This window comes from Balaenoptera physalus (genome assembly GCF_965194825.1).
Source record: "Balaenoptera physalus genome assembly, chromosome: 16".
Classification (NCBI taxonomy): Eukaryota; Metazoa; Chordata; class Mammalia; order Artiodactyla; family Balaenopteridae; genus Balaenoptera; species Balaenoptera physalus.
The window spans coordinates 64,940,272-64,966,352 of NC_138898.1; the positions used below are offsets into that span (position 1 = coordinate 64,940,272).

The following is a 26,081-nucleotide window of genomic DNA, read 5'->3' on the forward strand; positions in this document are numbered from 1 at the left end:
AGTGGTTAAGACTCCGCCCTCCCAATGCAGGAGGCCTGGGTTTGATACCTGGTCAGGGAACTAGATCCCGCATGCCATAACGAAGATCCGATGTGCCGCAACTAAAACCTGGCACAGCCAAATAAATAAATGTTAAAAAATATTAAAAAGTGTACAATTCAGGGCTTCCCTGGTGGCGCAGTGGTTGGGAGTCTGCCTGCCAGTGCAGGGCATGCGGGTTTGAGCCCTGGTCTGGGAGGATCCCACATGCCGCAGAGCAGCTAGTCCCGTGAGCCACAACTACTGAGCCTGCGCGTCTGGAGCCTGTGCTCCGCAACAAGAGAGGCCGCGACAGTGAGAGGCCTGCGCACCGCGATGAAGAGTGGCCACCGCTCTCTGCAACTGGAGAAAGCCCTCACAGAGAAACGAAGACCCAACACACCCAAAAAAAAAAAAAAAAAAAAAAAAGAATAAAGAATAAATTAAAAAAAAAAAAGAAGTGTACAATTCAGTGGTTTTTAGTATATTCAGAAAGTTGAGCAACCATCACCACTGTCTAATTCTAGAACATTTTCATCATCCTAAAAAGAAACCCTTCACTCACTAGCAGTCACTTCCTATTTCCCCTCCCACACCCCCAGCCCCTGGCAACCACTAATCTACTTTGTCTCTATGGATTTGCCTATTCTGAACATGTCATGTAAATGGAATCAGTTCACCTCTCTGAGTCTTTGTTTACTCATCTGCAAACAAAGAGTAATAATCCTCATAAGATGTTTACATGCTGCTTAGTTGAATTAAAGTATGTAACGTGACTAGTATAGTGCCTGGCTTATGGTAAGTACTCAGTAAATGTTACTTATTGTTAGGAATAGTGGGCCATTGCTGTACGTGAAGTGTTGGTATCTAGGGTTAGTCATAAAGGGGAACTAAACTTGTGGGGTGCAGACATATTACATATATTCATCATTTAATCCTCTCAACAACTCTATAAAGTAGGTAACAGTGCTATTACATCACTATTGTGAGAGGCATGTGAACTGTTCTGCATGAGGTCCTTATGTAATCTCTAATTGCAGTGATCTTACTTACTTACTAATGTCTTTTTTTCCCCTCTGCCCCTAAGTAGAATGGCAGCTCCATGGAGGAAGGGGTCTTGTCTTTTGTTCATAGGCCCATGTAGGTGCCAATGATTGTTTTGAATGAACAGATTTAAATTTTCTCTTCTTTCAGGGCCCTTGCAGATGTCATGAGGCCACAGGGCCACTGCAACACTGACCACATGGAGAGAGATCTCAACATCGTGGTCCATGTCCAGCATTATGAGAACATGGATACCAGAACCCCCATAAATAATCTTCGTAAGTACAGCTGTGCCATCCATTCCAGTCCTGTGTGGTGACCCAAGTGGTGGTCACACCACTCCAGATTTCATGGTGTATGTTTGGGTCCATGTAGAGCTTCTCTCTGTTGAATAAGAAGTTTTATTTTATCTCTTCTGGATCAAACTGTGTGTGGCATCCTCAGCTTTCACTTGGTTTGTTTCTCTGTTAAAGAGTGACCCACTTGGTGGATTTCTCATGTTTGGTTCTTCTATTAATAGAACCACTTGGGTGGTTCATCTTGGTTGATCTGTTCACTAATGGCCCTCTTGGTTGGTTCATCATGGTTGGGTACTTAGTTAACCAATGGATTACTTGGTTGGTTCATCTTAGATAGTAAATCTGTTAGCCGATAACCCATTTTGTTGGTTCATCTTGATTGGGTAATCTGTTAACCAGTGGTTCATTTGCTTATCTGTCTCCCTCCTGAGGTAGGCCAGTTGTGTCTTTTAGGTTTCATGCTGCTTTCAGTTAACAGATACTGGTTCAGAAGAACTAGATTTATTTTTCATAAAACTAGAGTTTCGTAAATATAATCCACAAACACTTTGTGTGTGTATGTGTGTGCGTGTGTGCATGTGTATGGCGTTTTGAGTTGTGGTTATGTTGGTTTGGGGTGGGTGTGTATGTGTGATTCAACAGTAGCAAATTGTTCCATTGTTCTTCCAGGAAAAAAAAAAAAAGCTGCATTTGCTATTGTGTTTCAATAGGTATTCTTTAGCTGATGGAGCATAGTTGGGGATCTTAGTATGGTCCCAAAGATTTTCTTTCCTTTCAAAGATCTGTATATACAACATACATTATGGAGCTGGTGCACTGACTACAGGCAGTGGGGAAAACAAGATTGTTTTGTTTTTGACAGTAGTGTACTACCGTGGTTACTCCTAGCAATTATGTTTTCAAGTAACCGCCACATTAAAGTAATGTGGAGGGCTTGGTTTAAAATAACAAAAGCCAGACAATTTAAAGGGTGCATTCAGTTGTGGCTGGAGGTTCTTAAAAACAGAAACATTTCTGGCAGTGCACATTTTTCTAGTCTGGGTCGCCTTTGCTAAAGCTGCACCAGGAGTGGCATTGGTGTTTTATTTGCTGAATCATACTTTTGGACTGGTTGCAAATTTTCATGCTCAACGGGTAGAGGAATAAGCCTGTGGAATTTGACATAGGTGATGCAGATTCTCTGATTCTGCATGGTGACAGTTGTTCATGGCCTTGGAAATGTTGCAGTATGTTGGCAAAGTCAATGTGTACATGGTTTGAAAATGGGTTACTAAGTAGAAGGTCTTAGGTTTCATTATATTAAATAATTTGACATTATTTATTTGTGAACTGGACCATAAAATGATACGAGAAATAGCCACATTTTAGAGCAAAATACACCAGCCATTGGAAGTTTTATGACCAAATCTCACAGCCCTGAAAGATATGGTAAATTGCGCCAACTCTGATATGGCAATCATATCCAGTTCTGGTTTTGATGGAAATGAGCACATTCTCCTTCAGAATGCACTGGGAAATAAGTTGAACCTAGGTGTATGTGAGTCCCAAACATCACAAGTGAGTGAATGTGACCATGAGGTAGAGAAAGCTGAAATGGTATTGAGTCCTTGGCTATGAAAGGCAGCTGTTGAAAGTTTCTCATTTGAAGTTTCAATTTTTAGGATGATTTTGGATCAGCACTTGAGTGGAATAACAAAATCATTGAAGGCACTCAAATTTCACCATTCCATCAGGCAAAAAGGGCAGGCGACATTAATGAATCTTGCTTTAGTAAGGGATTTTTAAAAAAAATATTTATCTTTTTGGTTGTGTTGGGTCTTAGTTGCAGCAGGTGGGCTCCTTAGTTGTGGCATACGAACTCTTAGTTGGGGCATGCATGTGGGATCTAGTTCCCCAACCAGGGTTCAAACCCAGGCCCCCTGCATTGGGGGCATGTAGTCTTAACCACTGTGCCACCAGGGAAGTCCCTTTAGTATGGGATTTTTGTTTAAAGTTGTACTGAGAATAAATTACTGTTCAGAGATGGGTGTCTAGGTACTGAGCAATTCAAAAGTCTCCTGTGACAGGCTAACTTGGTTTATTTATGATTCTTGCTTTTAGTCTATTTGTGTTTCAGTAATCAATGGTCTTTTTATACCAAGAAAAAAAATGTGTCTTGTAATATTTTACTGGGTAGAATTACACCAGAGCATTCCTGGCAAACTACAGGGGAGAATTCCAGGTGTTATGTCATAAACACTGCATTCTCATAAGAATTACCACAGATATTAATTTCATATAATTCTGCTAGTTTGGTTCAATCCTTATTTCCAAGTGTTTTTGGGACTATCTGAAAATAAGAAGCATATAGCCTTTCCACAGATTTACATTAATAAGTTTAATTGATATAACAAGTTAATTCAGTAGTTGGTAGTGATTGTGTTTCCTTGTAATTACATGTTTGTCTTTTGTTGACTTACAGGAGCTCTTTATATATTGTAGACATGTGGGAAAAATTTGCATGTTCAGAACAAAGAATGATTTGGGAAGTTCATGAGAAGATAGGACTAGATAACTGATATTTATCAGTTATTAAATGTTCAAGAAGCCAAGCCGTCACCAGAGCCCACTCTGACCAGTAGAGAACTAGGAGAGAAGGAATTCTGTCTAATAACCAGAAAGTAGGACCAGATCTTGGTGCCAGAATTAGCATGCACCTATTGAATATAAAACCCTTTTCTGGACATTATGGGAGCTACAAAGATCTACCATTACAAAAAACGGAATGAAAGATGCATCTATTTGTGATACAACAAGAAGGGACACATCGTGCCACTTTTAGGGTGTTCTTCACTAAATATTCAAGTTGCCAGATTTGACTGGAAATTCGATAGGCCCAACTTAAATGTTATTTTCATCTCTGTTCAATTACCCACTTGACACTGCTTTAAGAGAATAATCATCTCCATCTATTTATCTCTCCTCCTCTTGATACTAACACTAGATCACTTTATGATCTTTCCCTTATGCTTTGTTTAAATGCTAAGAGAATCAACAGTCAGTCTGGAAATCTGGATATTTGGAAGGAGGGGAGTGGAGAAGGACTAGGGTGAAGGCAAATAGGGGGCAGAGGGCTTCAATGTGGGGAAATTTTTTGCCAACCTTTATCAGTTTTGTGAAGCTGATTTTTCCTGTGATATGCAGGACTTGCCTTTTTTATCTGAAGATGGATTTTTCTTCAGCAGATGCTGCTCAGGGTCTTTCCAGGCATTCAGTGATATTGCCTAAAAATATTTAGTCTGATAATCAAAAGGGCTTGGACCCCTTTGATTAACAGGATGTAGATTCAGATGAGATAGTGATTTTCTGCAAAGGCTCCTAGGCTTCTCTGTAATTACAGTTTGCTTTTGAAGGCACATTTTGTCCTCAAGTGCCGTGAACATGCTCTGTCTCCCCGACCCCAGCCTCCCTGCCTGCCAATGACACCTCCCACCCTTTTTGAGAGTCCAGGGTAAATGTAGGCTCCCTTTGGTGTTAAGAACGGGATGAACCTTTTTTTTTTTTTTTCCTTTTTTGGCTGCGCCGGCGGCTTGTAGGATCTTAGTTCCCCGACCAGGGATCGAACCTACGCCCCCCGCAGTGAAAGTGCGCAGTCCTAACCGCTGGACCGCCAGGGAAGTCCCTAGTGTTAAGAATGGGAGACGTGAGTGAGGGGCTGTGGGGACACCATATCACCTGGATCACCGTTTCTCAACTTGTTTGTGTTAAAAGCACACTTTGTTTTTTTGAAATAAAATTTTAATTTGGGAGTAATTGTATATTTATAGAAAAGTGGCAAAGACAGTACACAGAGTTCTGTATATTCCTCAGCCACTTTGATGTTAACATCTTACATGACTATAGTATGGTCAAAACTAAGAAATCAACATCAGTACGTTATTTTTAGCTGAACGGTAGATATTGTTTGAATTTCACTAGTGTCTTCCCTAACGTCCCTTTTCTGTTCCAGGATCCAATCCAGGACACTACATTATAGTAGTACAGCCAACTTGATAGTAGAATTATGGTTGTGCAATATTGTTTAATGATGTGGTGAAGGCTGGAATCAACACTGAATAAGTCAGCGGCAATTACAAAACCTTTATTGCCGCCGTATAAAAAGTGTCTCCCAGTGTCTATGAAAACATCCACGTTAAATTATTCACCTGCTCACTGTTGGAATGGAACCAGTTGCTGTCCTGACTGTGCTCTCATGTATACTCACGGGACAAAGGACCCTCACGTTCCATACAAACATGCAACCCCACTTTGGAATGGGGTTAATGTTACAGTATTTATTTCACGGCATAATCTGAGCAAGTGAGATCTCACCCCAATCTCCGGGGAAATGCTGACTTGATATTTCAGGACACAGAATCCATCAGAAAGACCAGGTTCTTATTCCAGCTTCTACTCACACCCTCTCCTCCCCCAGGACCATTCCCAAGTGGCTTTACAAGGAATCAGATGAAAAGCAAACCCATGATTTAGTTTCTGAAGAGGTTGTACAGCTCATACCTAGGGCCAAATGGATTTCCATTCATTTGTCCATATTTACTAAGGCACCCGGGATGTCCCATACTCGACTTTTGGAGATACTGGAAGGAATATTCCCAAATACTTTTCTTTTTTTTAATTTTATTTAATTTTATTTATTTATTTATTTATGGCTGTGTTGGGTCTTCGTTTTTGTGCGAGCGCTTTCTCTAGTTGCGGCAAGTGGGGGCCACTCTTCATCGCGGTGCGCGGGCCTCTCCTGTCGCGGAGCACAGGCTCCAGACGCGCAGGCTCAGTAGTTGTGGCTCACGGGCCCAGCTGCTCTGCGGCACGTGGGATCCTCCCAGACCAGGGCTCGAACCTGTGTCCCCTGCATTGGCAGGCAGACTCTCAACCACTGCGCCACCAGGGAAGCCCTCCCAAATACTTTTTAAAAATTGGGGGGAATTACCAACAAGGACCTACTGTATAGCACAGGGAAGTTTCCTCAATATTTTGTGATAACGTAAAAGGGAAAAGATCTGAATTACTGTGCTGTATACCTGAAACTAACATTGACATTGTAAATCAACTATAGTTCAATAAAAAATAAGTAAAATAAAAAATAAATAAGTAAACAAATAAGTAAAAAAGTAAATTTGGGGGTAATTTCCTAAGCAGGGCAGGGAAAAAGATAAATATAGATACAAAAGAAATATGTGAGATAGTGCAGTAGTAACAGTAAACTGCACAGACAGCATTCTAAACCCCTACCACATTGAATCCTACAGAACTTATTGGGTTGGTACTATTATTTTCACCATCATAAGGACAGATAAACTGAAGTCGGAGAGGTTAAGTGGCTTGTCCAAAGTTCATACGGTTATTGAGTAGTAGAGCTGGGATTTAAATGGGGCCAGTCACATCCCAAGGTCTGTGTTTTTAACCGCCACACTACATTACCTCTCCTTGTGGTACAGATGTTTGCCAAGGGGGAAGAAAGGATATGTTAAGTGAACCTAAAGAGCAGGTGGCATTCCAGGAAAGAGCTGTTTCCAAAATACTCTCCAATGTACTGCCTTGTGATGAGTCCTTCCCTAGGGCTAATAACTAATATTTGTCGAGCCCGTCCTAAGTGGAGGCATTGTGCTAGATGCTTGGAATATATCAGCTCCTTTCATATGCAAAGCAACCCTCAAACTGCCTAGGCTCATTCCTGCCTCAGGGCCTTTGCACGTGCTGTGCTTCCTGCCTACAGCACAGGCTCCCAGGCCTTTTCCATCTCATCTCTTACCCCTATCGCCACTTCATTGGAGGAGGACTTCCTTGTCTACCTTTTTGGCTCCCAAATCACCCACTGTTCCCCATTTTCCCATTATTCTCTTCATGAGTTTTGTATTCTCCGAAGTTGTCTTACTCATTATTTTACTTATGCTTCTTTCACTACGATGTAAACTCCACGAGAGCAAATGCTTTGTACTGTCACAGCTGTACTCCCCACAGCAGGAACTGGGCTGGCTCATGGCAGCAGCTCCATAAATTTTTGTCTAATAAATGAAAAAGCCTATGGAAGAGGTTTCATTTTGTGGGGGATGATAGATGAAACAAAATGGGAAAAGTATTGTTATTGTAGCCGGGTGACCAAATACATGGGGATTCATTATTCTCTCTATCTTTGTTTATATTTTAAAATATCCATAATAAAATTAAAGAGCTTGGGCTTCCCTGGTGGTGCAGTGGTTGAGAGTCTGCCTGCCAATGCAGCGGACACGGGTTCGAGCCCTGGTCTGGGAAGATCCCACATGCCGCGGAGCAACTGGGCCCATGAGCCACAACTGCTGAGCCTGCGCGTCTGGAGCCTGTGCTCCCAACAAGAGAGGCCACGATAGTGAGAGGCCCGCGCACCGCGGTGAAGAGTGGCCCCCGCTCACCACAACTAGAGAAAGCCCTCGCACAGAAACGAAGACCCAACACAGCCAAAAATAAATAAATAAATAAGTAAATTAAAAAAAAAAAAACAAATTAAAGAGCTTGTCCATGATATCATAGTTAATATATAGAGGAGCCAGGATTCAAGCCCAGGTCTGTCTGATTCCATAGCCTGAACTTTAATGGATGCACTTGGGTTATCTTCTGGTGAATAACCAGGCTCAGGATGGGTAGGAATCAAGACACCTCAGGGACTTCAGGAGGTGGAGTGGGTAAAACATCACTATCAGTTCCTGTCCTTAATGTGCTCAATCACTGTGTCTTTTAGTTCACTTTATCCAGAGAGAGAAAATGTGATTGGTTTCTGACCAACCAATGGCCTGGCTTCCCTGGATCAGCTCTCTGACCCCAGATTAATCAGTTGGGTGGGATGGAGAGTGTCTTGGTCTCCTTCTCAGGACTGTAGTGGGACTAGGTCTCCAGGAAGGCTGTGTTTGAGCAGCAGGGTGGAGATTGCTGTTTTAAGCTTCCTTGGGGCAGGGGCAGGGTTTACATTTGTCTTACTCTCTCCCCTGTACCTCCAGTGCCTAGTAATTACACAGTATTCAACGGATGTTTGTTAAATGAAGGGATACATGCATGTATGAATGAATGCCTAGCACAAGCTCCATAAGAGATCCAGGGGAACCCATTAGCAGGACCCTTGGGATTTTGAGTTTTGAGGGAACTTGGCGATTCCAACTCCTATGAGGCTTTCACTCTCTTCTAAGAAGCGACAGCTACCAACACTGTTGTTCCTGAAATGACTGGAGAGGATGGTCTTTCCATCTGAAGATCTATGACTCTAATGGTTTTGGCACACAGGTCAGCAAATCTTAGAGTTGATAAGAGTTAGGGGGTGGATCTATACTGGACCCACTAAAAACATTTTTAGGTTCAGGGCCGTAGCTTGAGTTGACTTTCTGTGGTTTTAGATCAAGAGCTCTGGTTTTCTCTTGAAGCATTCAGTGTTATAGATGAGATCCTGACGTGTGATGCTGCTCATTAGCTATTAGACAATATATCTTTGAGATGGTTCAGTGAGGGCGTGGGGGATGTGGGCTTGGGAGGTGGATATGGTTGGCTTGGGTGTCTGCTCTGTCACCTGTTAGCTGCCCAGTCTTGGAAAAATTTATTTAATTCTGTAAACTTCAGTTTTCCATTCTATGAAAAGAATAAAATAACATCTCCCTTACAAGATTGTTGTGGAGATTACATGAATTAACACATATAAAGGACTTAGCTTAATGCCTGGTAACATACACATTGGTTGTTACTATTATTATTTGTGGAGTGAGTGAGCATTAATGTTAAGGTGGTCCGTTCGCTAGGGGCCAGTGATGCACATTGGTATGAATTTGTTGTGCAGTTGTCTTCACGGTGAAAATATTTTCACTCTGTGTGCCTGTTGATAACCCCATTTGTGTGTGTGTGTTTTTTTTTTTTTACTACTAATGTTTTTGATGCAAATGAGAACTGAAGAAACTGTCAATTCCTTCCCAAGGAGATAGTTGGGATGGAGCAGCTGTCCCATTCTTAGCCATTTGTTCCTGTCTTATGTTCTTCTTCTATTCTCATTAAAACACATGAGCTTTCATTCTGGTAGGAGTGTTAATTTTAATATTTACTTACACTGACAGACCAGACCTGTAGGAATCTGTCTGGCCCCCAACATGTCTTATAGTTCCACCTAGAAAATGAGATGTGTGTGTGTGTGTGTGTGTGTGTGTGTGTGTGTGTGTGTGTGTGTCTACGTGTGTGCATGCACGGGCAACAGAAACAGAGCCCTTAAAAGAAAAAAAAAATCACCACTTTCTGTAAGTCAACTCCTGGGCTCTTTTCAAAAATTGCTACTAATGCTGGCCACATGGCATTGCCTAATTGGATCTACATTGCCTTTCCACAGTGCTTCCAACCAGCTGTAGGACTATTTGTAAAGAAAGCCTAAGTGCTTATCACAGTGTCTGGTTTAGTTTAAAAGATGCCAAGTTCTGCTCCTTCCATTCTAGGGAAAGCCTATCCAGTTCCTTTGGGAGAGCATTTCTATTTAGATATCGGGATTCAAAGATGCAACATGCCTACTATGTGATTGACGGTGTGGATTAAAAAAGAGGAATAAATGAAACAGAATAACGCTTGTTCTGCTCCTACCACATACATGCATTTTCCTTCTCACAACAATCCATGAAATAATTGAAATTGGTAGTGCACCTACATATTATAGATGAGGAAACTATGGCATAGAGAGTTTAAGTAACCTGCCCAAGGCCATAGAGATTTTTAGTAAGGAGTTCAGACCAGAGACATGGGTTCAGGCATGAACTCTATTCATGACTTTTCTCATGCCATTCCCAAGGACTTGCACCGGGTGATGTAACAGATTATGTCTCTTCTTCTCCTTCTCCCCCTTATTTATTGATCCTCACTAAGAATCACTATATTAAATGACACTCATCTCTGAAAATGGACCAACTGGATAAAGCCGTCATTTCTGTCCTAGAGGACTCAGATATTAGCCAATCGTTTGCTTTCTTGTCATTAATATTTCCACATCCTCAATCAACATTGAATTGATATTTATTAAAATTCTGCTACGTGTCAGGCAACGTGTTAGGAAAACCAGAGGTATGAGGATGAATGAGACAAAAATAAGAAATATCCTCTGGATCTTATGATACAATCGGGGAGATGGAAGAGAAAACAGGTAATTGCAAAGCAGCCTGATAGGGATAATAAGTACAGGATGCTACGGGAGCATAATGGGGGCCTCCTCAAAACACTTGGGGCTGAGGAGGAGGGAAGGGAGATTGGAACAAATTTTCCTGAGAAATAGGTATTTTGCTCTTAAGAGAGAAATACTTCCCAACAACTTTCCAAGAATCAGAGTGAAAGAGGGACTTCCCTGGTGGCGCAGTGGTTAAGAATCCGCCTGCCAATGCAGGGCACACGGGTTCGAGCCCTCGTCCGGGAAGATCCCACATGCTGCGGATCAACTAAGCCCGTGCGCCACAACTACTGAAGCCCGTGTGCCTAGATCCCGTGCTCCGCAACAAGAGAAACCACTGCAATGAGAAGCCCATGCACTGCCACGAAGAGTAGCCCCTGCTCGCCACAGCTAGAGAAAGCCCGCACCCAGCAACGAAAACCCCACGCAGCCAAAAAATAAACAAAGAAATTTATTTAAAAAAAAGAGTGAAAGAAAGCAGAACATTTTTATGTACTGACTTTGCTTGCTTTTGATTGAGGGGAGAACTGTCAGTCCTAGAATACAGCTCGCTGTTGCAGGTCTGATTACTTTTATACAAATTATAGAAAGGGGGAAGAGGATTTTGTTCGGTTAGGGTCATAACTGCTTTTGGTAGGAAAATTAAAATGCCATGTCTGACGCGGGAAGAACAAAACTTCAGGATGAGCTTTCAAGAGTTGAATACAGATTTTTTTCAGAACAGTCTTTGCATTCAAGTCAGCTGGCTGTTCTTGGAGTTTAGCATTGAATATTTACTTCTTTTAAAAATAATGGCCAATATAAAACTAAGCAACATAGTTTAATACCATAATACATATATTAAAATAATTTATAATAAGGCTTTAAGAAACCGCCTGAAAAAAAATCCCAGTAAGGATTCTCAGTAAAGTTAATTATAAGTTGAAAAGGAAATCTGATCACATTAGTCTGAGAATGCAGTTAATGAAACTAAGTGTAATCATAATCTGAATATTTCATTAAATGGAGACTTAAACTCATTAATTTAGGTATTAGGCTTGGATTGTGTGCTCGCATGAAGACTGCCACTCTCTAAGCCGAGCCTGGACTTCACACATTGAAATCCAATCCTTCGTCCAGGGAGACGGGCTTCTTCTCTGAGATCTGTCCACGGTGCCGAATCATACCCTGGATGTATAATATTATAGTCATTCAAACCACCCAGCAAGAAAAGTCTATCTCAAAGAATTTTGGAGCTGGAGGGAACTTTGGGAATCATTTTGCCTTTGGTTTACCACATTTTTGGTTTCAAAGGTAACTAAAAATTAAAAAAAAAAAAAAGAAGAACTGGGGAACCAACATACTGTGCTTTCAATTTTGCAAGAAAGGAAATTATGTAAAAAGTAACTATGAGATAACACCAAACATTTAGATAAGAAATAGATCTCAAAATAAAATACAATTCCTAAATTGAATGAAATTAACTCACAAAAAACTCATTCCACTATCCTTATATTTTCTCATTATTTGTGACCTCCAGTCAGCTGAAAATGAGAACATGGATTTACATTTTGGGGAATTACTGATCATTCCTTAAATGGTTTGCTCATTGGATGAGTATTTATTGAGCACTGTACCTACTATGTGCTAGGCGCTGGGGCTTGGTGCTAGGGATACAGAGCACCAAGTCATATATGCATATACATATATGTATATATGACTTCATGGTGCTTATAGTCAGTCCATTCTCTGCATTTTACAAATAATGAAACTGAGGTCTAGGGAAATGTTTTTTTTTTTTAAAGTGACACAACCATGAAACTTGTCAGGTTAATACTGTTTAAAAAACATCACTGAATATTTAGGACACAATTATTGATCACAAATACATGTATACTTGGCAGCTCTTGGAAATGGACTTAAGGATGTGAAATGAAGGGATAGACTTCATAGCTATTTGTTCAGTGCCTCTTTAGTTAGATGCCTTACCTGTTATCCAAAGGAAGCTCTTTGAAATATTCAGATACTCTTGACATTTTAACATAATATTGAATTGCCTAAAGCCCATGAATTGGAAGTTGTGCAAGGGCAGCATGTGATTTTTGATTTCCTTTATTGAGTAATAACAAGGAATGGAGAAAACACCTCATTCTTCAGAGGCATTGTTTAAAAATATTTAGTACATATATTCAAAGTCAGGGAAGGTCATCAATCAAACAGTTCTTTGGTAATAGCTGACAAGGATGTTGTATAAGCATTTTTTTTTAAAAGAGAGAACATGCATGTTTAATATGTTAAAAATTATATTAGTGAAGACAAGAATATACACTTTAAAAACATTTTTATTTCATTAAAGTTAGTTGATTTACGTGTTAATTTCTACTGTACAGCAAAGTGATTCAGTTATACATATATATACAAAGAATGTACACTTAAAGACATGAGAGAATGTTGTCTGTGTCAAAAGAAAATACAAATAAGGTAGTTTCCCTAAATCAAAAGACTAGAAATATGATTCAATCCCTGATCCTGCTTCTTCTTCTTTTTTTCATTGAAGTATAATTGATCCACAACACCATGTTAGTTCCAGATACACAACACAGTGACTTGACACTTCTATACATACAAAATGATCACCACTGTATAAGCATATTTAGAAAAAATTGTCCTTATGAACATTTTTGTTCTGCTAATCAGCTTAGAGGTGGCTTGTTTCAGATCCTGGTATTGTTCTTTAAAATATGTATTCATTTTTATTTTATTTACATGAGTACTATATATATATAATTGTGAAAATATTCCCATAATATGGTACTGAAAATCTTGCTTCTGTCATTAATCATGGCCTCTTTATATATACAAAATAATCTCCAGTCATATAATTATTAATTCTGTGTAAACTAGAACATTTCATTGTATTTCAACATGACTAGGTACATCATTTTGCTGTTGAACTGTTGGAGAGAAAAATCACTTACTTCTGGGGTTGCTAGGAGGATAGGATGCATACTTGGAGCTGCTTGAAGCTACCTTGCCATCACAAGGGGGTGATCCTACCATGGAATAAAGCCATTGAGAAGAAAGGCAGAATAGAGAGGGGGAGAGAGTGAGTTTATTTCTGATACTGTTTGAGTTCCTGGATCCAGCCGTACCTGAAGCCATGGGCTTTTCAGTAACAGAATGAATTTCTTTCAAATTTAATCAGCTTGAGCTGGGTTTCTGTCACTTGCAATGGAAAGGATGCTGATTTCTCTAAGCAAAAGCTACCATTTATAAATTACCCACAGTTTTCAATACTTAGGTTATCTCATCTAATTCTTAGAAAAATCACCTGGGACTATAGCCTCTTAGCCAGAAATACTCAGATTTATCCAGAAATCCACACTGTTGTGACCTTTATCCTACCAGACTGTGAGCTCTTCGAGTTCTGAGATTGTGTTCTTTTCTGTGTATCTCTATTTCCAGCATTTAGACTTGAACACACAGTAGGCAGTTAGTAAATGCTTGGTGAATAAACTAATGAAGCCCAGCCACTTTAACTAGCTGTGACCGGTCTAAGCTAACAGCGCTAGTTAAGTGGCAGAACAAGGACTAGAGCCCCAGTCTCCAAACTCCAGGTCTAGTGCTCTTGTGTTTGGCCATTGGGCAATTTGGGCCATAGTGACATGTGGGTCTTCACCTGAACTTCATTACATCACTTCCTGCTTAAAACTCTGCAATTGAGCTTGCTAAAGCCCATTTTTATTGCAATAATAATAACAATTAAACTCCTCACTTGCCTACTTGGTCTCACATAACCTGGCCCAAGTGCTATATCATTCACCTGACCACAGTGAGCTCTCTTTTTTCTTATTTAAATGAGCCAGGATTGCTTTCACCTTAGGTAGGGGCTTTCCTTTTGCTTTCCCCTCTGCCTTCCCCCATTCTTTGCATTATTTACATTTTGGCTAAACTGTTATCCCTTTAGGGAAGCCTCCCTATAGAAAGTAGCCCACCCTACGTACAGAATCCCACCACCATCCTTTCTGTTAGGTCACCATTTTCTTTCCATCATAGCTCATATCACTACCTAAACATCATCTTGTTTACTTGTTTCTTTTGTATCATCCCCACTCAAAGATCAGCTCCACAAGACAGGGGACCTTTTCTGTCTTGTTTCCTACTGTATTCCCAGTGCCAGCACAGTGCCTGGAGCTCTCTCCCTATATAGTAGGTGCTCAATAAAAATTTATTGAATGAATGCTTGCAAAATACAACATTGAGCACATTTCCTCAAGTAATTGCTATTCTTACTTTTTCTTGTCGACTCATCAGTGTTTTATTCTTATGGACTAAACCTTCAGTGTGGTTATCAAAGTTTAGCAAATGCCAAGTTACATGCCAAGAGAAATTACATACATTAAAAAAAATCATGAATAGGTATGGCAGCATTACCTGGAAATTTTGAAATGTCACACAAATTCCAGGCCACCGATTTGAGCACAATTGATTTTTTTCAATAACATTTCCTCCCATTTCATTCCTTTGGGGCTTCTCTGTGTCTTAGGTCCCCTCAGGATGTCCCTCTCCATCTTGGCTCTCAATTTCATTAGCATGAAAGCAAACTAAGAAGGGAATTGGGCGTGTATAATATTTATGAAATGACTATGTTGTGTTGATGTGCACAATTAAAAAACTTAACTCTGGTGATGCCAAGTAACCTTAATAATTACCTGCTTAGGATTATAATACTGATTTTCAAGTATTGCAAAGCAAACTATTAAATCCCCAACAGCTACGTTCCACATTTAATTATTATATTTAAAAGGAAGTCTTGGGACTTCCCTTGTGGCACAGTGGTTAAAAATCCGCCTGCCAAGGCAGGGGACACGGGTTCAAGCCCTGGTCCAGGAAGACCCCACATGCTGCGGAGCAACTACCCCGTGTGCCATGACTACTGAGCCTGCGCTCTAGAGCCTGCGAGCCACAACTACTGAACCCACTTGCCACAACTACTGAAGCCTGCATGCCTAGAGCCTGTGCTGTGCAACAGGAGAAGTCACTACCATGAGAAGCCTGCGCACCACAACAAAGAGTAGCCCCTGCTCGCTGCAACTAGAGAAAGCCCGCGTGCAGCAACGAAGACCCAACGCAGCCAAAAAAAGAGTCTTAAAATCCAGAGGGAGGAGATGGTGGATACAAAGAAAAAAAAAAAAACACAGCAGATCCATGGATTCATTTCATATCCTATAACTGGGCAGTTCTCCAGTGGCAAGCCGTAAGCCCTGGCCTATCTATGGTTAAGATCAATTACTTACCTACCCTTTGAATTTGAATTCCAAAATGCCCCCAGTGTGCCACTGGATCTTATAATCCTCACTCCCAGAGCAAAATCAGGTCAAGCTAAGAAAAGCACTCAAGAACAAGAGATGCAGCCTCTGAATTTTCCATCAGGAGTGCTCTGAGCATCCCCTGCCTCCCAGGATACTTTTTAGTAAAAGTGTGGGAAAGAAATGGGATATATCATGGTGGGTAGAGGGCATGGAGGGAGGACATCGTTCTTGGTTCCCTTTGCCTGGTTTTCCATCTTTGTATCCCACTGTGGTTGCTTCAGCAGGTTATTGTTCATGCCAGCCTATTTTATTATGCATCACTGTATGTGAAACACTCTAGGAGGCTTATTTAGGGTAAAAGTAATAACATCAATAGTTAGCATTTATTGGATACCTGCTGTGTGTCACGTGGTTCAAATATATTATCTCATTTAATTCTCTTAATGAACCTGCATGTTGGGTGGGATTATCTATATCTGACCGAGTAAGTAGGCACAGTATCTATCTGATACATGGATTCAAATATTGTACAACGTAGTCTGACTCCAAAGCCTGAGCTCTTTCTTCCACCCAGAGTAGGCACAGAGGTTTCCTTTTGGGTGCTGTCACTGATGACTGCAGGTAGAGTGTCGAAAGGGATTTTGAGGCTAGATTCAAGCTCAGGGAGCATGAGTGCTGTGATTGATTAGCCATGTCTGCTCTGAGAGCCGGCTAGGAGAGTAGTGCTTGTTTGCCATGTATTTACACTCCTATTTCTGCTACACGTTTGATACAAGCCCCTAAAGTCAAAGGACTTAATGATTTTGTAAATGAGGGAAGATAAATGTAATATAAAATGAGGGAGTATAAACCCACTTGATGGATTGGGAAGGCCTCAAGTGCGTAGTGCTTAACATATGGTGTTTGGATGTATAGTAGGTGATTAGCATATCTTTGTTTAATGAATGAATGAATACATGAGTGGATAGTTGGAGGCATATTACAACCCTTTATCCTCCGAGGTTCTCTAAGCTATTTACATGTATCAAGTCATACCACCATAAAAGTACATAATAGAACTGCATTCCTTTATTTGCTATAGGAATGTCAACCCAGGACTGAATTTTAATAGTAACATCTTTGATCTTTTTAAAAAACATCGTAGTTGATATAACAAAGGGCAACATGAAGAATGCATTTGCATTCTTATAAATCTGCTGTTGAAAATGGGGCATATTGCGTTGTTCAATATCCTTTATATAGGGAATGACTTCTGTATTACACATTTATTCAACAAATCTTTTTCTTGCATTATCTAGTTAGACACTGTGCTAATGGAGCGAAAACCGGCTAGGTCTCTGACCTCTAGAGTCTATATTTGAGTGGGGTAAGACTGTTCTCAGATCTAATAGATTAAAAAAGTATAAGAGTTACTACTTGTGAAAAGTATGGGAGGAGACAAGGAAGGTGATGGGATAAAGGATAACAAGGCTAACATCACTGAGAAAGTAACAATTCATGAGGAACCCAAGAATGAATGAGAAGGAACCGTCCAAGTGAAGTGTGGGGGAAAGTGAAGGCAGGCAGAAAAAAACAGAAGGTGCAAAGGTCCTGAGGCAGGAAGGTTCATCTGTGGAACTAAAGGAAGACCAGTGGGGCTAGAGTCTGGTGACGGAGGGGAATAGGTTATATACGTAAATGTGGAGAAATGCTATTCAGAAATGAGAACAAAGTGAGACACTAATTACAGGCATACCTTATTTTATTGTTTTGCTTTATTGTGCTTCACAGATACTGCATTTTTACAAACTGAACGTTTGTGGCAACGCTGTGTTGAGCAAGTCTATCAGCGCCATTTTTCCAACAGTATTTGCTCACTCTGTGTCTCTGTGTCACATTTTGGTAGTTCTCGTACTATTTCAAATTCTTCACCAGCAAAAAGATCACGATTCGCTGAAGGCTTAGATGATGGTTAGCACTTTTTAGCAATAAAGTATTTTTCAATTAAGGTATGTACATTTTTTCAGACATCATGCTATTGCACACTTAATACACTACAGGCTAGTGTAAACATAACTTTTATATGCACTGGAAAACCAAAAAACTTGTGTGACTTGTTTATTGCAATATTCGCTTTATTGCAATGGTCTGGAACTGAGCCTGCAGTATCTCTGAGGTGTGTCTGTATAGATTATAGCTACAGTTTTTGAGCACCTACTAGGCACTGTGTTAGGTGCTTTACACCTGTTCTATTGTGTCCCAGTGATTGATCTGTCCCTCTAATCGGGCTTTCCAATGGGTGTTCCACTGAACACTGGTCCTTTGAGATGTTCTGCAAAATTAGAATTTCTTGACCAAATAAATTTGGGCATAGCTACATGCTCTCTCAACCTCTTGAAGATTTTCAATGCATATTATTAGCACCCTGAAGACTGAGAATAAAATGTAAAAATATAAAAAAGCCATTTATAATTGCATTCATTTCAATGTTTTTCAAACTGATAGATCTATTAAACATCTTTTTGTATAGCAATTATTGATATATAGAGGAAACGATATTCTGGAGAGTGAATTTTGAGGAATGTTGCGGGATTGATGTTTACTTGGCCCTACTTCATCACCTTCCATGGTGGTAGACTCATTATGTCCCAAGGCAATCCTTTCCGCTTTCTGGCAGACCTCATTGATAGGGAGTGTGTCCATTCCAAAGTTATCAGTCAAGCCCCTTAGAATGGCCTAACAGAGGAAGTGGAGGCCAAAGCTATTAATAATTCTCTTTCCTCCCCTCTGTGCACACTAGTCTCTGTCATGTTTCAAGGTTCAAGGTAAATAGTCCGTATCAGGGTGTTTTGGTTACAAGTAACAGAAATCAGTGCTGTGTGACTTAAGCCTTAAAAAGGGTGCCCTTTTGAAGAATATGGGGTGGTTCATAGAACTGAAGGAACATTTGAAGCACAAAGCTTGACATAGTCACAACCAGGGCAGCTCTAACCAGGGCTGGTGGCTTGAGCTAATCTATGGTCTTATCAAAACTCCCCTGCGGATATCAATCATTATAATCATTTTTCTTTCTTTGTGCCCACTCTACTTAAATATAAGGTCCTGGGGAGAGTCTGGCTGGCTCTCATGGAGAACCACATTGAGTCACATGCTCGGCCTTGGCTAGGGAGGGTGGGTACCTTGATTGACAGTCTCACCAAGATTGCACATAGTGAGGAAGACGAAAAGTCTCCAAAATGAAATTGAGATTCTGGGCAGAAGATGGAGGGAATGGAGACTGAGTATTCAAAAAGTGAAACCAAGGTTCAAACAATTCCCATCTTCTGCCTGATCTCTCTTCTGGATTTACATATGCCCTGATGTCCATTTTAGTCCCTTCCATACCACGCAGTTCTATCAACATCCAGATGCCGCCTGGCCATCTTTCCTGCATTGTTTTCCTTCCCTGTGGCTCAGCTCTTAGGGGATGTGTTTGCCCTGTGTCTCTAATTAGGCATAATAATGCAACCTATCTAATGTCTCCAGCAAAAGTCGACGTAAGTGATCACGGGGAGATCATTCACGGGGGAGGGAAATCAAGCCCTCAGAAGGGCAGTGTGAGATGTGGGATGGGGAGAAGGGATGTGGTCGGTAAGGAAGGAGATGTGGGCAGAAACGTGGGCGTATGAAAGAGCACGCTCACAGAAGGCTGCTGAGGCAGGTAGAGAGGAAGTAGCCTTGCTGGGGCAGAGGGGCTGCCGCCGGAAGTGAAGAGTGATGAAACTGATGAACGGAAGGCCTCCAAGTCCAGGTGAAGGAATTGAGACCCGAGCCTCTGGGAGTTTTGAGCAGATGTGCTGCCTTACATCACTTCTCTAACAGGTGTCTTGTTGGGTAGTTGGGATGATGGGCGAGAAAGGCCGTTTAAGACAATTTGGGGAAACTCCCTCGCCATCTCAGACACAGCTGCCACTACCTTACCCGTGAAGTCCTTGTTCTAACCATTCACCAAAGTGTTTTGAGGGTTGCTAGGAAACTGGGGATGCTTGAACAGTTGGGATCTGATGATAAGAATTCTCTAAGTTTCCATGGTGGGAGGAAGAGCCAGGTCAGTCCAATGCCGTATTTTCTTACCTTACGGTGGAGTAGAGTGAGGCAGAAGTGCCTTTAAGATATGTGAATTCTTTTCTGTGATCTCGGGGTCAGGGATGGGAAGAAGCAAATGGGAGAGGGGGCGTGAGAGGGAGCGGGAGAGAGCAACATAAATAACGTGAGTATTTCTGCTCACCCTTCCACGCAACGAGCATATGCTCGGAGTGAGACGGGAGACATGAGTCTGCTTTTGCTGCAGACAGACTCACTTCCCACGAGCTTCTCCTGAGTGTGATTCTAGCATTTAAAGATATGCATTTTTCATATAACTTGGCCCCTAAACACAAGCCAGTTACTTCATCTGGTGCTCAACCAGAGAAACAGCCATTGTGGGTAATTTTGGCTGAACTTGATTTTAGCTGCTCCCTCTGGCCTTAGATCCTGCACAAGACAGGACTCCAATGAATAGTTCTGTGAAATCCCTACTTGGTGGCCATGGATAATGCCATATAACTGGGTTCACCTACTCACCCACCCCTTGGTATAGTGTGGACTGGCTAGAGGGTAGTGGGGCTTATTTATTTGTTCCCTACCCCAATGATGTCTCTGCTGAGATACCGTTAGAACCTGGAGCAGAAAATACCACCAGGTACCCTCGTACCCTCATACAATTAGCTGGTCCTCCCAAGAACCACTGCCCTGCCCCCTGGGTTATGCAAGCCCATCCTGGCCCTAGCATTGCATATTTGTTGGAGGTTTTTTTTTTTAAATTTATTTATTTAATTTATTTATTTTTGGCTGCGTTGGGTCTTCGTTGCTGTGCACAGGCTTTTCTGTAGTTGCGTCGAGCTGGGGCTACTCTTCCTTGCGGTGTGCGGGCTTCTCATTGTGGTGGCTTCTCTTGTTGTGGAGCATGGGCTCTAGGTGCGCAGGCTTCAGTAGTTGTGGCTCATGGGCTTAGCTTCTCCGTGGCATGTGGGATCTTCCTGGACCAGGGATCGAACCCGTGTCCCCTGCATTGACAGGCGGATTCTTAACCACTGCACCGCCAGGGAAGTCCCTTGTTGGAGTTTTAAGGATTGACTTTTAGGTAGTGGTGGAGCTGGGCATTTCCCAGAAAGATGGCTTACCCAGGCCTCTGGGCAGTGTCTCTTGCCATTTATTTATAGTACTTTTTTTTTTCTTCCAGTTTTACTGAGATATAATTGACATATAGTACTGTATAAGTTTGTGTACAGCATAATGATTTGACTTACACGCATCATGAAATGATTATCACAATAAGTGTAGTGAACATCCATCATGTCATATAGATACAAAATTAAAGAAATAGAAAAAATTTTTCCTTTGATGAGAACTCTTGGGTTTACTCTCTTAACAAATTTCATAAATAACATACAGTAGCGTTAATTAGATTTATCATGTGTACATTACATCCCTAGTACTTATTTATCTTATAACTGGAAGTTTGTACCTTTTGACTGCCTTCATCTAATTCTCCTCCACCCCTACCTCTGGTAACCACAAACCTGATGTCTTTTTCTATGAGTTTGTTTGTTTGTTCTTCACGTGTAATTGACCTGCAACACTGTGTTAGTTCCTGTTACACAGCATAGTGATACGATATTTCTATGCATTTCAAAATGATCACTGTGATAAGTCTAGTTATGATCTGTCACCATACAAAGATAATACATAGTTACGGAGTATATTCCCTACACTGTACATTTCATTACCGTGACTCATTTATTTTGCAACTGGAATTTTGTGCCTCTTAATCTCCCTCACTTATATCTTTCTCCTCGCCCCCCATTTCCCCTTTGGCAACCACCTGTTTGTTTTCTGTATCTATAACTCTAGCATTGCATATTTGCTGGACTTTTAGGGGTTGATTTTTAGGTGGTTGGTGGAGCTAGGGATTTCCTCAGAAGGACAGCTTACCCAGCCTCTGGGCAGTGTCTCTTGCCATTTACATAGAGTACTTTTAAAAAATATTAATGTATTCATCTACCTGAATAGGTCAACATGTACATGGAGAAAAATAATCAAGTGGTACAAAAGAGTATAAACACTAGATGTCTCCTATCCTCCAGGCCCCAATTCTCCTCCTTAGAAGTAACCACTGCGATAAACTTATTGTCTGTTCTACCAAAGATATTTATTAACATTTATAAATACTTTTGCACCTTGTTTATTTCACTTACCAGCAGATGTTTTTGTCTGCTCAGGCTACCATAATAAAATACCATAGACTATTTTGCTTAAACAACAGAAACTTATTTTCTCATAGTTCTGGAGGCTGGGAAGTCCAAGATCAAGGTGCTGGTCAGTTCGGTTCCTAGTGAGAACTCTCACCCTGGCTTGCAGAAGGCTGCCTTCTCCCTGCATCCTCATCTCGTGGAGAGAAAGAGAGATCTCTGGTGTCTCTAACTCTTTGTAAAAGGGCACCAGCCCTATTGGATTAGGGCCCCACCCTCTCGTTTAACCTTTATCATCTCCAAATACAGTCAGCTTGGGGGTTGGAGCTTTAACATATGCATTTGCGAGGGACACATACATTCAGCCTATGACAGTGGATATATGCCTATTTAACAGCCTTACCCTCCTCCCAGGTGATTCTGATGTAGATGGTCCTGGGTCATATTTTGAGAAATACTGTCTAAGAGTCCTAATTATCCAGTCAACTAATTTGTACTCTGGTGTAGGTGGTAGACACTCAATTAAAGGTTGACTCCTCCCAGATATCATATTTTAATGGTGTAATTCATATTTAATGGCCCTGATGGGAAGGAAGGCATTTTTGGTTGGATGAACCTCAGGAGCAAGGGATTTTCCTGCCCATTTGTGGTTCCATGGTGCCCACCTTCCTGGGTCTGAGGCAGAGTCTAGAGCATGGGCTCAAGGGTCCTTCAAATTCATGGATTCTGTCTCTTCCTAACAGTGTGAGTTTGGGCAAAGCACATAACCTCTTCCTCCTCTCCTGGGAAATGGTGTTACTATCTGGTTCCTTGGATCACTGTGAAGACGAAATTAAATAATGCACGTAAAACCCTTGGCACAGTTTCTAGGGTACTGAAAACAAACAAACAAACAGGCAAACAAGACAACCAAATCTTGTCGTCTTTATTGTTACAGTTACAATATTGTACTTTGCTACAAACCTGCATTTGTTTATGCTCCTTGAGTGAGGCATATCGTTAGAATATGCCTCACCAAAGCATCACCTCTCCAAGACAAGTTTGGGGGCACAGTGGCTTTTTTTTGTCTGCTTGTAAGGTCAGAGAGCCTGGGACAATCTGTTACTTGGGCTGGAGCCATTTGAAATCCTCAGTGGAGTGACAGCCTGATGGTAACATGAGATCCCAACGGCCTAAATTAAAGGAGGTGAAGAAGAGGGAAGCTCTCGGGGACAGCCCCTGACCTCTGCAGCTACCTTGGTGCAATCTTCCTCAGGGCTGGAGGGCAGGAGGCTCCAATTCTTTTGAACTTCCCTCTTTGGTAGGAGAGAGTGGAACCTTCAGAAGTTGGCATAAACGAACTTATTTCTGAGAAGGAAAGGGCAGAAACGGGCTGAGAATTAGTAGCGGCTAAAACGTCCTGGAACCAGTCCTAGGCAGGTTCACACGTGGAGAGAACCTACAGCAACGTGCATCCTCGGAGCACACTGCCTCCCTCCCAATCCCACAATCCCACAGAATCAAGTCGACCAAATGTGTAAGGGTGAGTCCCCTCAGCATCTGTAATAGAATCTGTAAAAAGCAGTTTACGAGTCCCATTATTGCACTGGCAGAGAGTGTCAATCAAAAGAGGACACCATCCTCCATATTTCAGTATTTCCTTTCCCACGATGCTTTGAGAAGCCAGTGCTAGGAAAAAGCGACCCTTCTCCTAAGGAGCTTGGATGTTCTCACTGCATTAATGAGAACGATGTAACTGACCAGCTTTCCCTTTTCATCTCATCTACTCAGAAGTACACAGCCAACTTTGAACCGGTGTCACCCTCATTTCCTGCTTCCTGGTTTCCATTTCACTCTCTTCTTGGCATAATCCCTGTAATATGTCACGACCTTTTAGGTTCAAGTGACAGAAACCTAATGCAAATAGAAAGAGGAATTTAGTGGTCCATGACCTTCAGGCATAGCTAGGACTCAACAAATGTTCTCAGGGCTCTATCTCTCCATCTCTAGATTTTGTGTGCCTCCTTCCTCTTAATTTTCAGACAGGCTTTTTCCCTGGGGTGGTAAGATGGCTTCCAGTAGCCCTAAACTGACGTTGTCCTTAACCTCCAGACCCTCAGAGAAGGAGAGAGCATATTTCTGTACAACTTCGGGAAAAAACTTGGAGCATCTGTGATTGGTCTCTGGTAGGTCACATGACCATCCCTTGACCAATCATGTTGAACAAGGGTAGTGGTGCTCTGATTGGTTAGTCTGGGATCATGTGTTCACTGTTGGACATGGGTGGAGTCAATTCCGTCCAAAACTCACAGACTGCACAGGATCGTTATGGAGCAGTGAGTGTGAGTGTTTGTGTGTGTGTGTGTGTGTGTGTGTGTGTGTGTGTGTGTGTGTACACGTGGCATATTTCAGGGAGAGTTCTTCAGACAAGAGATTCCAAACAGACAACAACCGTAACAAAAAACTCCACACACCCCTTATTCTAATTTATATTGTCCCTGGTTTTGAAGTATGATTGTTTATATTTTGCTTCGCTGCCTGAAACCCCTTGTGAAATGAGGCAGAATAAACAACTAAGATGTGTAAACTGATTGAACAGACACATCTATGCATCTCTCTTTACAGAAGGAGGGAGGGGTTGATGAGAGATAACTGTCAGCAAACTCAGCCCCACGTTGAGCTCTGGAACGTGGTGGAGGTGGAACACTTGTTTCTGATTGCCCACCCGTGTATGGCCAAAACCTCCAGGCTGTCATGCCTGTTACAAACGACCCTGCGTCTGTTTGTAGATACTGATGAGGCGCTCATATAATGTAAATAGCATTTTACAAGTTCCTAACCCTAGCTTAGGGCTCAAATTTGAAATTTCTTTTTTTGTTTTTGTTTTTGTTTGTTGGTTATTCTGTCTTCTCCTTCCTTTACTACAGGGTTTCTCAGCCTTGACACTTTTGACGTCTTGGGCCAGGTAATTCTCTGTTGCGAGGGCTGTCCTATACATTGTAAGGTGTTCTGCAGCATCCTTGGCCTCTGCCCACTAGATGCCAGTGCCCTCCAGTTGTGACAACCAAAAATGTCTCCAGATGCTGCCAAATGACTCCTGGGGGGAAATTGTCCTGGTTGAAAATCACTGCTCTATTCGAATGTGGCTTCTGAGAGATGAGGGACCTTGTATGACTCGGTCCCTGTTTAATTCCTCTACCTAGCAAGTTGTCTGGAACTCAGTAGATGCTCAGGAAATCTTGTTTTCCCAGTAACTCTTTGTTGACTAAATGAACTTGGCCCACTTTGAACTTATTTCTAGGTACTCTTGGCCTCCAAGTAGCCATATTTCTTCTTGTTAGGAGAACTAAAATAACTAATTTGTGTAAAGTTTCACCTTCTTTCAGGTACATGACAAGCATTCAAGAAATGTTTGCTCCTGGCATTACTATTATTATGATTATTTCCTTCCTGGAATAGTGCTAAGCCCAAAGGCATGTGCTTATTTTGTCCTAAAAATCATTGCTGTTTCTCGAACCGCAGGGAGGAACTGGATGGAAATAACTGGAGAGGGAGAGAGCAGAACAGGCACAGAGGGTGCAATCGAAGGACTTTTAGGGGTAGTTCTCTGTGAGATGACCTTGCCATGCACTTCTCTTATAGCCAGAGCTCTAGCTAGAAAGCTGCTGTGGAACTTAAACATTTTCTTACGCAGGAATAGGAAGTCCTCACCCTCCACACTTCAGTATGGGTGTTTGGAAAGATGTAGGAACGTTTTCAGTGTCAGGGTGCCTGGAGAGCTGCCTTGGCTTGATTTCCCCCAGAAGCCGACCTTGAGACAAGACTTGAGGGCAAGTTATGTTTTGGGAGGTAAAACCCAGAAAACACTGTTAGGTGAATGTAAGCAATAAAAGGTATATTTTCTGCCCAGTTATCACCTGGGCAACTGGGAGACCATGTGTGTTTTCCAGCCAGAGCAAAAGTTATCAGACAGAGAGTCAGAGGTGTTTGCAGCTGGCAGCGCTGGGTGGAGAGG

General features: G+C 41.6%; 1 protein-coding gene across 2 annotated transcripts in view; it reads left to right on the top strand.

Annotated features, from left to right (window-relative positions):
* The window catches only part of SHISA9 (shisa family member 9), a 293,509-nt gene that overhangs the window by 10,647 nt on the left and 256,781 nt on the right, over positions 1-26,081 (top strand). For both annotated transcript variants that reach the window (XM_082429690.1, XM_082429691.1), the window contains exon 2: positions 1,213-1,340. In XM_082429690.1, coding sequence (XP_082285816.1) covers positions 1,213-1,340 — 128 coding nt within the window. The remainder of the gene's footprint in view (positions 1-1,212; positions 1,341-26,081) is intronic.